This window comes from Antennarius striatus, chromosome 6 (assembly GCF_040054535.1).
Source record: "Antennarius striatus isolate MH-2024 chromosome 6, ASM4005453v1, whole genome shotgun sequence".
Lineage (NCBI taxonomy): Eukaryota > Metazoa > Chordata > Actinopteri > Lophiiformes > Antennariidae > Antennarius > Antennarius striatus.
In genome coordinates this window covers 13,241,299-13,254,686 of record NC_090781.1, presented here as the reverse complement: position 1 = coordinate 13,254,686, position 13,388 = coordinate 13,241,299, and the positions used below count along the sequence as shown (strand labels likewise).

The 13,388-nt window shown below is 39.3% G+C and overlaps 1 protein-coding gene across 1 annotated transcript in view; it reads left to right on the top strand.

The window, feature by feature from the left end:
• Window positions 1-11,372, top strand: part of tyw1 (tRNA-yW synthesizing protein 1 homolog (S. cerevisiae)) — a 48,045-nt gene extending 36,673 nt beyond the window's left edge. Inside the window, exons 15-16 of the mRNA XM_068318222.1 lie at window positions 2,382-2,549; window positions 9,785-11,372. Coding sequence (XP_068174323.1) covers window positions 2,382-2,549; window positions 9,785-10,006 — 390 coding nt within the window. The 3' untranslated portion in view covers window positions 10,007-11,372. The remainder of the gene's footprint in view (window positions 1-2,381; window positions 2,550-9,784) is intronic.
• Window positions 11,373-13,388: the final 2,016 nt, after the last annotated feature.

Sequence of the window (13,388 nt, the reverse complement as noted above, 5' to 3'; positions counted from 1 at the left end):
TTCAGTCCATTATTGAAGCCAAAAAAGAGTTTGTTATAGATTAAACAGTGATGGGCCGTATATTTTACACCTAGGCCTTCAGTGATGTCCTACTTAGTCAAATTTGCATAAATACATCCCATGATACCGTAAGCGGCTCCCACCGCTGCCACCAATGTAGCGTTCAAGACTGAGGCGTTTAACGTCTCTGAAATGGGACAAAAACCATCACTTCTGAAGAGGCGTCAGTGCTTCAGAAGTGTCACTGGCACAGAAGAACCCGTGGCCACACCTTTATAGACGTCACACAACTACGTCACAGAACAAAACCGACTGAAATGACCATCCTTTATGACACCATAATACAGAAATACACTAATACACTACTAGATGTTGCATCACCTGTATATAAAACAGGCTATTTTCCAGCAGTCACAGCGTTATGATGAAACAAGTGTCTTTTAAATATGAAAGATTAAATAAATAAAATGCTCGTACTTGCCAATACAGCTGTTCAAACGGCTTATTTAAACACAAAATCCATTCTCTTTTCTTTCCTCAAGAGCACTTCAATGACTTGGTTGTAAAGTTTGTCTGTGCGTTGTAATTCCAGCAACAAATTAGCTAATTCAGGGATCCGTACCTACTAAGATTCGTAAAACAATTTGAGAATCCCCGGCAGTCTAAAAAGGGAATTTGTGATATTTCTGTTTTGTAGTTTTTGTAGTGAAATGTCTGTCAGATGTTTAAACACCATGTCCACAGCCAGAATGCAAACAAATCTTTGGTGTACACATGAAGACAGGTGTTTGTAGTTAAATCATTGACTGAAGTGTTGTACATGCATTAGATCGAGATGAAAAAGGGAACTGTAGAAATTAGGTATTGCAGAGAAATGAGCCCACTGTCACTAGAAACAAGAATTTTCCACATACCCATTAATAATTGATCCATATGGGGTAGTATATTTCCCTATTAATTTGGCATCCACAGTCCAGTTGTGTTATTTATCACCCAATAGTTGCATCAGTACCTCTTACCTGCCACTGGTCTCTCATGTAGTCAGGAAGGAAATGGATGACTGAAAGAGAGTACTCAATGTTCAGTGTGACGAAGATCAGTATTTATGATTCCGTTGAAGGTGGTAGGCATGAGTAAAAAGATGAAGAGCTCTCTATCTCCATCTGTTCACACAAACACGTCATCCTTGATGATACAGTTAATTCATTCCTTCTGTATGTCTCAAAGATCTTTTCCCATGTCTTCCAATTACTCCATCCTACTGCCTGGCCTGGTCTTGTGATTTATTCAAACTCTTGGATGGCTGATATTTATTCAGCCGACCACCAGGCAAGGCTGATATCACCAAGGCCCCTCATTAATACTGCCCAGCACCCCTGACTATGGCCTTACTCCAAGGCGCATCGTTACTCTCTCCTAAAACAGAACCACTGAAGATAAGACTCACTTTCTGTTTGTGTTACTGTTTTGCTTTGTAGGTGAATTTACAAGCAGCACTACAAGACATAAATGATTAAATTGCCTAAGAAATAACCTCAGTTCATAACCAGGCTCTTATGAGTGCAGAGTGGAAAGGCTCGGAAGATGGGATTTGCCCACTTTTAACAGACCCAATAAGAGACAGATATCAGACGCTTCCTGTGTGGTTGTTTCCTAAGACAAACTACTTCTTTAATATATTATCAAATCAGATAATTTTTAATTCAGGATAATATGAGTTGCTTGAGGATATCATCAGTGGACACATAAGAGGTGGTCTGAGGGTCCAAATGATATTTTAACAGAACCATAACACAGAATGTTGTGGTGGGAAATTCTGTGCTAGTGCGTGCGTAGTGCAGTTTACCTGCTGCGTTCTGCCAGAGCTGGAACCGTCTCCTCCGTTGTTTGTGTCATCGTGCAAACAGAGTGAACGTAGTTGATCTGATAAAAATGAAGGCAGGATAGGACAGTGGAAACTGTCCAGAGGAAATGGAATTAAAATTCTTAGAGGACAGCTGCTGTTACTTTAGATGAGCCTGGACTGTGTGACCTGTGGATGTGTAAAGGTAACATTCATTTCAGGTGATAGTAGATCCTCATCCATTGCTGCTTATTGTGAATGCTGATGCAGTTCCCCTACTGAATGGGTCAAGACTTCAGACCACATTGGTATGTAAAGAAGGGAATATTGTGAAGAAGCTGCCTTTTTATTTATCAAACAACAATATTATGTTACCATCTTTTTTGGTGTGGATCAGGAAAATGTAAGGATGCCAAGATCCATTTTATATTAGAGACTTTTGGACTGCAGCAGCACAATTGCTCCTCTCCAAGGATTAATGCTTTGTGAATCTTTGCTGCTGTGCTTTGTTTCTGATCATGTGTTAACGTGTGTGCAGGGAGTGACGTACTGCGGGGAAAGCTCTGCCAGCACTCTCACCATGGCTAATGTCCCCTGGCATCAGGAAGTGGTTGCCTTCGTCCAGCAGCTGGCTGACATGTTGCCTCAGTATGAGATTGCCTGCGAACACGAGCACTCCAACTGTTTACTCATTGCTCACACAAAGGTAAGAAGTAAGGTTCAGGCCGAACTTACACTTATTGTTCAGACCAGATAGCCCAATATTAATGTTGGGTTTAGCTTCATTATACAGAACCAAATAATAAAATGTCTGTTCTAGTGTATTTATTAATTACTGACTCTGGGGGAGGGACAGGTTCCCAAACATTACTGTATCTCTAATGAGATCCCATGCATAAATGATACTCTAGTTATACAACCAAGTTTTGATAATGAGGGCAGGGGGGCCTCAATTCACATTGTGCTCCCTGGGGGGGCTTGCCTTCCACTTTGAAATCTCTGGCTTAAAGCAATTAAACATAGGAAACACTGAAACTGCATCTCGTAATGAAAAGGACAGTTCTACAAATGCATGCGTATTTCTCAAAGTAGAACTTAAACGCTTGTCTCTGTTGGTTGTTGTGCCCTCCATAAAATATTCCTGATATCAAGCATTTGTTTAATAGTTTATTTTGTAGTCCAGTGCATTTTCCTTCAACAGTGAAAAATATAGTAGAGTATTGATCAAATGAATCTAACCTGAAATTAACCTGATACAACACAGCATGGTGGGTTCATTAAATAGCTTTAATAGTGTTAGCATTCACCATGTCTGCTCTAAACTGATGACTCACGCATATTCATCGGGTGTAAGAATCTGCTACATATTTATTAGGTGCAAATCGGTTGTTTTTGTTTTTGCATATCAACTTTGTTAGTATATCACTGTTATCAGAGAGACTGAATTAAACACCCCTTCACACATAATAATGTATCATGTCTATATTCTTTTAAGTAAAGCACACTTCCTTTATCTGTATCTTTTGAAAGAAGCTTTCCTGAAGGCTCAGGAAGTCACTTCTTGTTGTTCAAACTATTTTGATTTGATCTTGTTTTACTCTTTACATAACTTGGTTTCCAGTTTGCCTTCTTTTCAAAATGAAGAAAAGAAAATGTCTGAGTCTCACTCACCCCAGGATGTACTGCCCATCAGTAATTAAATAATTAATTGCCACCTTGATGGAGCGGAAATTCAAGCCAGCCAGACACAGAAACATGAACACCATGCTTGATGTGTTATCACATTGTATTTATAACCCAAACTCTTGGTTGTCCTTTGTTTTCAGTTACTAGAGCATTGTTGTCAGATTTTATTTTATTTTTACATCCGGCTTCAAAGCGGTGATGTATTGTAATTGTCAGTGTTCATCCATCCATCTGTCTGTCCGTCCATTTGTTAGGCTACCAAATATCTTCGCAACCGTTACAGATAGAAAGATGATCAAAAAACACATTACTCGTGCGGCCAAGGGGATGAAAATGAGATGATTACCTTGACCTTGAGTAAACTAGGTCAAGTCAAATTTCAGCTTTTGTACACTCAGGAACTGGATAAAGATATAAAGACGAGGGAGAAAGCCAGCGTGAGTAAGACCAAAGATCATAGCCGGCTGGAGTCCGGCTTCCTTTTTTCCTCCGCGCCACCATACTGTTCCACCCCTCATCCGCCCATCCTCTGTGGACCATCCTCTGTGGACCTGCACCTCCAAGCCCACCAGTACCACCCCTCATATGTCCATCGGCTGGGGTCCTACTTCCTTTCTTCCTCCGTGCCGCCATACAGTCATCCACGCAGCTGTAATTGTGCCTTGAGTTTACCAATGGGAAACATCTATTGAAGACAACAACCCCAATCGTCTAACTATAACCATAAAGACACTGACTCTATCTGGCCTATCTACCACTCTCTGTCTCTCTTTCTCTTACCCTGTTCTTATCTTCCTTTTATTTCTTTTCCACCCAACCGGTCAAGGCGGATGGCAGCCCAAAAGAGTCTGGGTCCTGCCCAGAGTTTCTTCCTCTTTGAGGGAGTTTTTCCTGCCACTGTCACTTCTGCTTGCTCTGGAGGGTTCAGTGGGTCTCTCTGTCTGTTAAAGCACTTTGAAATGTCCGTTGCCATGATTAAGTGCTATATAAATAAAACTTGATTGATTGATTGATAGTGCTTTGATCAATTTCAGTAGGTCAGAGCACTAGCTTTGATCAGTAACCTATGCAATTAGGTCAGGGTAGGTCAGGGTAAAATTTTGAATTTAGGGGTGTCACAGTCTGTGACTGTCTTGTTTTACCTGTTTCCACATTCTGCTTTAATCCCAACTGTTTGTGAACCTATGATTTCTTTTGGATGTGTAGAACACAGAAAACTTACTTAATGTCCTTTTGATGTTTAAATTTTTGGGGTGGCCGTGGCTCAGTGGTAGAGCGGGTCGTCCAATGATTCAAGATCGGCGGTTCGATTCCTGCTCCTGCCAAATCATTTGTCGTTGTGTCCTTGGGCAAGCTGCTTTACCCTCCTTGCCTCCAGTGGGGCACCCGCTGGTGTGTAAATGTGTGTGATTGTTCCGGTGGTGGTCGGAGGGGCTGTAGGTGCAGATTGGCAGCCACACCTCTGTCAGTCTGCCCCAGGGCAGCTGTGGCTTCACACGCAGTCCACCATCACCAAGTATGAATGAAGAGTGAATGAATAATGGATCCAATGTAAAGCATCTTTGAGTGTCGAGAAAAGCGCTTCATAAATCTAATCCATTATTATTATTATTATTATTATTATTATTATTATTATTGTAAATAATTAATGAAAAAAAGAATCTCTGTCCCTCCTGCATACATGGTGCAGACAGTATAGAGGAATTAATTATTCCTGCTCCTGGGGGGTTATGCAGGTAATGTTATCAATTCTTTCCTTTTGTTTCTCCAACACACATCATAATAAGTTGTCATCTCTAGCCAGAGCCACAGACTGCAGTACACACAAATAGTTCTCCTACTGTATACACAATGGGATGTGCTACAGCACTCCTTCTGCTCACCACTAATCATCTAATAACCAGAACATTTGTTATCGTGCATGGATTTGAGACTGCATGACATTGGGGGCAGAGAGTCCCTTAGCAAGATGACGGTCACATTTGAAGGAAATGAGAAATTATGTTGTGATTGGTTTAATTCATTTTAAATGCAGAACACATACGATGTAAATATTTATGGTACCGTGTGTAGTCTCCTGGGAAAATGAATGACCTCATATTAAAAAGAAAATAGAAAACATTTATGTGTTATTAGATTACTATAATCATTGTAATACAAGACTTGTGATGTGAATGCATGCTTCAATGGATTTGGTACTCATTGAAAATAGCACATTATAAATGCTGTCTGACTCCACTGAATTATTTTAGTCATGCTAGTGACGTGTTGGTAGTTTCACCATTTTGGTCCAAGCTTAAATGGGTATACCACTACTGGACAAATAAGAGAAAGACGTTTATCTTGACAAGTCAGATTTAATCATCTCCTTTGGAGCCAGCACATGATCACATCATTATATTAATGTATTGGATTGAATTCCAGGTCATTATATGCGCACATTGACTCAAGTGTTCATGCAATCTAAGAATCTGTTCCAGTTTATAAAGACTGACTGCCTGTCAATTTTCAGGCCTTCAAACATGTTAGTGTTAAAAAGGTGTTTAAAACCAATTGTTCACTTTATCTCTCTATTTTCTTACACAACAATAAGAAAATAATCAGTGTGTTACTGAAGTGATTACCATTTTTCATTCCACCCTTTCTCTGCTTTCTTCTCTGTCTCTTTTTCATCTCAAGATCGTACTCTTGCCAACACACATATAACAAAGGCCGTTTGTATGGCTGCTTTTGGCACTTTACCTCATTAGCATCTTCTTTTGTGCAGCAGTCGGCATTTCTTCATATGTACTCTCATGTCCACATTCTCTTCATCTCTATCCTCTGCTTTCAGTCAGACTGATAGCAGCAATAGAGCTTGATGCTCTGAAACAGGATCTTTGTTACTGTTAAGTAAGAGCTCTGGCTGAGCCACTGTCATAGAATGAATGGTGTTTTGCACTCCTTGCATCTTTTGAGACTTCATGCATCAGTAAAGGCTTTTTCCATAAAAGCTAGAACAGAGAAGCAGCAGAGAGATGCATACATAAACTGAAATAAAATGTTAACATAAAATGATTTACCAGAATTAAAAATGAAAACCATATTAATTAAATGTAGATAAAATGTTAGCTAGGCTGCTTTCATTTTAATTTAACAACTTCTGTTGAATTGCTTCTCATTTTTGTGCATTAATCAATATTCCAGCAAACAGCGGAGGCGTTTTTAGATTCCTCTTTTGGACAATCAGATTTTCTTTTTTTTCTGTTGATTCCCGTCTTCTCTTCTTGATTCTTCTCTTCTTGGATGCCTCCATGCAGAACAGAACTGACAGTGTGAAATCCTCTAAATTATAACTTAAACTAGCATAACAGCAGTTTAAAGGCAAAGGACATCAGTCAATTGTGTGTGTGTTGATATTGCTGTTTGATGGAGTCTTTCATATTAGAGCTGTGTGTGAGAGTGCTCCTCCCTGCACTAACTCATCACCATAATTATGAGTTTCCCTTCCATCCTGGGCATTCTCCCAGTGATGGGCATTTCTTTCTTGTTCTACATGTCTTCCTGTTTTTTATACCTCATAGTTTTGCTGCCTTTATTCTCCTCGCTTACAAATGAGTGCTGCTACTAGACTTGATGTGTTTGTCAAACTTAACTTGAACTCATCCCTTTTTACAGTGACTTTTTGAGAGAGATGTGCAGTTTGTTTTTTGATAGACATGTTGCTTTTTTCACTAACTGGGGGAGACATGGATGCTGTCAGGAATTCCCTAAGTGCCCTCAAACCAAAAACTAGAGCTAGATGGCTCACTGGTTCTCCACAGTGGACTGCAAATCAGCACAACATGGACGCAGGATTTTTCGTCGGTGGATTTCCGTGCGCCGGTCCGAGATGTGCACCTGCTTATCAATAAGACATTGACTGGAAAGATCACAGGCTGATTGTTTATTTGCAAGCAGGTGTTCTCTGACTATCTGACGTTTCATGGAGAAGATGATCCAGTGTTTCTGATGTAGCTTTAGTCTGAACTCATGGCCGCCTTCCTCAAGGGCGGCGCGGATGTCTACTGGGTTCTCGGTTAGACGGATACACTCCGGTTTTAAGCTCTTCAAAGCTCCTTCAGCACCCGATAGCAACACACACATTGTGAGTTTACATGTAGTTATGGAGAATGTTACATGTTAATAAACTAACATTACAGTAGATTGAGTTCAGAGCTCAGACATGTCAAAATGTTAGATTGCCCTTTGAGCTTTCAGTCGATAAAAAAAATCAGTGTGTGCATAAGAAAGTAGTACTGTATAATAAAAAAAAAGTGTGTGTGTGTGTGTGTGTGTGTGTGTGTGTGTGTGTGTGTGTGTGTGTGTGTGTGTTCATGAGCTAAAGAACTGTATATCTTATTGGCGTTTGTTCATACATGAAGGGACCTCTTGGGGCACTCAGTGAAGGAGCAGTCCTCATTATCCTCAGTGATCCTCAGCAAAGACGCTGTCAGTAAAAACAACAGGCCGTCTTGTTCTCATCCCACAGAACACCACAGCTTTGCTTTGTTGCTTAGAGACTGAAATTGTTTGCTGGGATGCCGACTGAACAAATATAATCTGTTCTCATTACTAGAAACATTAACTCCCCGTAGGTGCTGTTTTCACCCCCACCCTGTCCCAGCCCTCATTAGCAACAGCAAGCATCTAAAGGCTAGCGCTCCAACGCTTAATGCCCCTACTGACTCAGCAGGCCGTCGTCTCCAGCAGGAAAATCTTAAGCCTGTCAAATAAACACAAATTACTACTTATTTTTGGTCATTTTTGAAGTCTGTTATGTGACTCTTTGCTTGCAGTTAGTCTTTTAATTCTGAAGACAGTAGCTCCAGTGGGCTCACAGGGTTTTGGTCAAAGCAACACAAAAAACCTTTTAAATGCTGAGAGCTGAATCACATTGCCAGTCCAGCTACAGCGGTCCAAAACACTACAAACAATAACTGTCATCCTGTCAGAGATTAGACATCAGTTGGGAACACATAGCTTGTGTTGTGTTTCTGGCTGCTTCACTTGCTATGATGCTTCTCTTTTCCACCTTCACAAACACCAAGGAATACCTGGTATTATCAGCATGAGTGCACTGTTGCATGCTGGGAAGATAAGAGGTCACCCAACTCTCTGCTGGTTTGGGAAAACAAGCAGGATTAGAGCGGCAGAATGATGTTGGAGGCTTTTTTTTCTCACGGTCTAACACTTCAGCTCGCCTCGCAGCCGTTCCCCCTGCTGCTCTCTTCAGTAAGATGGATGGAGAATCGGTGAAGAGGTGAGAAGCAGTGATTGATAAAAGCAGAGATGTGAGGCTAAGGGAGGAGGTGGAATGAATCCTCAACCACTTACAGAGGCTGATTTAACAGGAAATGGCACTTGTGAGCAAAATACTCCATAAATATTTGGTCTCCCTGATGAGGTCCATAAATTCTTTATTATTTAAGTCAAAATATAAACTCTTCGACATGAACGTTGCTCCCCTCAGTGGTTGTTCATTTATACTCCTGATCAAAAATTTAGGACTAGTTGAAAATTGCAAGATTTCCCATTTTGCGCTGTTGGATCTTAACAAGGTTCTAAGTTGAACTGAAAGTAGTACCTGACTAGTGCTTTTGGAGAAGGACAGTGTGAGTAAGACCATAGATCAAAGCTAGTGCATAGGTAGATCAAAGCTTTGATCTATCTATGCACTAGCTTTGATCTTATTTATTTATTTGTTTGGATGTGTTATTACAGACTACCACCATTTTATGTGCAACATCAACCAAAACAACATCCAAAAAAAAAAAAAAGATGATCAGTCTATATCAGTTTAATCTCACTCTCAGTTGTTTTTACATTTTGAAGCCCTACTTACAATCTTCTTAAGATCCCACAATACAAAATGGGAATTCTTGCAATTTTTCAACCAGTATCTGTATCTGAGTGTATTACTGCAGCATGTCATCGTGTCATGTCTGACCTGATACATGCTGGTGATTCATTGTAAAAATGGGACAGACACACAACAAGATTGTTCTTTCAAGTGTTCATATCTAAGACGGCGTAAAACAGTTTCTTTGTCTAAAATAAGAAACATGAAAATGTAACATGAAAATTTTCTTGTTCATAAATAAATTAATCCATTAATTTGTGTCTTTTTTCCAGTCATTTTAAGATGTTTTAATTTACACTGTGTCTTCTGGACTCCATTACTGCATCACTTCTTCTCACTCACCCACCAGCCTGTTTCTGTCGTCCTTCTCTCAGTTCAAGGTAGATGGTGAGTGGTGGACGTGGATCGATTATGACCGTTTCCAGCAGCTGGTCCAGGTTCATGAGGAGAGTGGGGCACAGCAGAGCTTCTCTTCTTTGGACTACATAGCCAGGACCCCCAGTTGGGCTCTCTTCGGAGCTCAAGAGCAAGGTTTTGACCCGGCCGACACGCGGTTCCAACGACGCAGCAAAACCAAAGACATCTCAGGATGCTGATGGATGGGAGGCATTGATGTAGGATTAATAGAAAGTGCTGATCTCTCAAGCAACACTGAAGAAAGACGAGTTCAAGATGTTCGTGCCCAATAATCCAATGCTGGCTGGTTTTTACTGTCCTTTTCTGTCTTAATTCGATTTTTCTAAGTTATACTTTCTCTATCCATCCAGGATGGATTGATTAACACTTTCAAGTTTTTCTTTCTTTATTTAGAAACCTAAATTTTTTATTCCAGGATCAGTCAAAAGCTGCAAGGGTGAATTTATTTTGCCACAGCCTTTTTGTCATTTCCATGAAGGTTTACATTAAGTTCTTTTTTTCTTCATGTATCAACACTCTCTAATTTAAAGGGTCATTATAATCACAACAGCAGATTTCTCCATGTAAAAATGTGACACCATTGGTAAAGTTTTAAGTTGAGGGTGATTTTCTTTGTTTCTGTATGTCCCAGTTGTTATCTTGGCAGCTGTTTATGGTGAGATTAACCTGAGAGTACTGCCTGTCTTCATAGCCATGTGTGATATGCTCTTCCTCCTCCTTCCTGCACCCATCAGGATAGTGGTTGAATTTATTTGCACTGAGAGAAGAGCATCAAAGCTCCCTCCTTACATGGAGGATCAAGCTCTATCTTGGTCTCCTCCATCGTTATTAAATGTTTGTAGGATATTTCAGACAATGTCAAACGTTAACTTGTTTCCATGCTATGAACAAGATGAAAATCTTGACTTTTGAAAGATAAAATAGTTTAATAGTGGACTAAAGTGGGCAGTATTTTTTATTTAAAAAATCAGTCACAGAAAAATGTTTGCCTTTAGCACATCTCTTAACGTAACGGCACTAAACTGATTAAATGATTTTCACAATGAAATGAAAAAATACAAATCAATGTTCAGTCTCTACCTTAATTTGCAAATGCCACAGTGTGGGTCACATCATATTGCATCAGTCAGTCTCATAGCGCCAAGTTAACAAACACAAAACGTACAACAAATAACAGCTGCTGATATATGTATACCACGTTAAAATATTATCTTACACCTCAATGACTATTGTGTGGCCTACATCCAGCCAAGACCGCCATCAGGTCGGAAGCCGGGAAGAAGCTTTTACTGAATTCTATCTACTGATTGCGAATGTAACAGATAAAGTCCATTTTAATGTGTTTTCTTTTAATGTAAATCCAAATGTAAAGGGTTATGTTACTTTTCATTATTTTTACAGTCCCTTAACATCTCTCTGTCCAGCTGTGTGAGTAGAGATCTATTATAAATGTGTTTGGAATACTGTAGTCTGATTTGTCCCAATAAGTTTCCTGTTTGCTGCTGTAATGTGTATTAAAGGCAGATATGTCAGATGATTTGTAATTTGTGGAAGATACTACAGTGTTTGTTTGTTTTTATTTGATTCATTAAGGCTCCAATAAGTTGTGCAAGGACTTTATTGGCTGCAAACATAAGACTTTAAATTGGCAGAAATTCATTTTTCAAGAGATACAAGAGAACAGTAACAACACACACTGAGTAAGAGTTCACACCGACTGTAGAGACTGAAAAAGCATCTGCTCTTCATATATAAGAACATTGTTGATGCTTATTGTGAACAACTCACATGAAAACAAGAAAGAACAGGTAACAAGGAGCTGTTTTGTTTTTGTAAAACATTCCTGGTGATGTTTATTACTAAAATGAGCATGTCCAGGGGGCAACGTGATCGTATGTGGATATGAACGTCATCTCACAAGGAGACGTCTGGGGGTTCGAACCCCTTTTCTCGGTTCTCTCTGGGTATCCAGGCTCTGAGAAGGTAAAGACAACGGATGGATGATCATTTATTCTGATAAATGAAATGAAAGCTAAAGAATTGTTCTAGAAATTACAATCTAAACTCCACCCAAGATTGTTCTGGCAATTTTTTTTTTATTCAGTGAAGTTAAGAGTATACAAATGTGCTCAAAATAAATTCTGAAAAGTGTGGGTTAAGAGTGATGTTAGGGAATCTTTTTTAATTAAAAAAGAACTCATCGTGTCTTGTAATTCCGGTATGCAAACTATAGTATTTTCAACCGTTTTTGTGGCTCCTTATAGACAAGTATTGTTCCCCAGCTGTCACACAAACAGAAATCACTCTCATCCAGTAGATGGTTCTATGCCTACAGTATTTTTTATTGTTTGTTGCAACCTGGATGAATGATAATCTACACAAACATATTTCCACAAGTTGCTGAATATGAAATGACAGTTCTAAACAGTCTTCTTTACTTTGATTAAGTCCAGCCTCTACAGAACATTGTAATATTATTTTGGTGTCTGGGTGCATCAGGGACGACAGATTTTCTCAACATGTGAATATAGAGATTTCATGGAATTGAAGAAGTTTGTTTACCTCTCATTTTCTAATTCCCTTCCCGCTAGACCACAGAAGAATATTACAATTTCAAGGAAATTACTTTTCGTCACAGTTTCATCATCCTCATCGGCACATGGTCCATGTCCCGTTGTGCTGCTGGTCCAACGTGCCATCTCTCACAGAGAAAAACCACAGGAGAGGAAATAATTGGAAGGATGAGTTTTCCACAGCACCTGGCATACCATTTAATCTCCAACTAAATCAGGAGAGTAATCTTTGCATTGCACAAAATAGAGCGAACATTTAGTGCCGGTATGCAATTGGAGTTTACTGTATGTCTGCTGCTTGTGTGTTTGATGGAATCTGTGGTATAACATGTTTAGAGAAGGGTGATGTTAATTACTTCATCTACTGTGGAGCATGAAAAAATGTACTGTACAATGTGCTCTTGTGTGCTCAGAGGGATGGGGAGAGTAAACGTGTTGGATTTGACATGAATTATTTTTTTTTTTATTCATTAAGTAATCCACTCCATTAAAGTCACTTAGAGTATTTTAATACTTGAGGCTGACAATACATGAATGATTCAGTATTGATTTTTAATACGACTTTAATGTATTTTTTATTCTATTCAGATTAATACAACATCATTTGTTGAAACTTTATGGAAAATGAGTACAGAGGATGTTTTATTACTGCAGCCACATTTTCACTTGGTTAATATTTATGGTGATAAAAAAAAGCTCCTATTTATAAGTATGTCTGTTTAGCCCTGTTAAATTTTCTCTCTCCTTATTCTCTCCTATTGTCACATAGAGGAAACTGCACTGCTCCACAATGTGCTTCTATTGTCCAAACATTTTTCTGCACACAGACCACCATCCCCAGAACCGAAAGATGAATATTTCATTACGTGAATGCATGCGGTGATAATTTTTGAATGAGAAATGTGTTTTTATCAATTTCCAGCAATCCTCCCTTAACACCAAAGAGACAAATAATTAATAGAGACCAACTGAAACATAAAAGATTGCA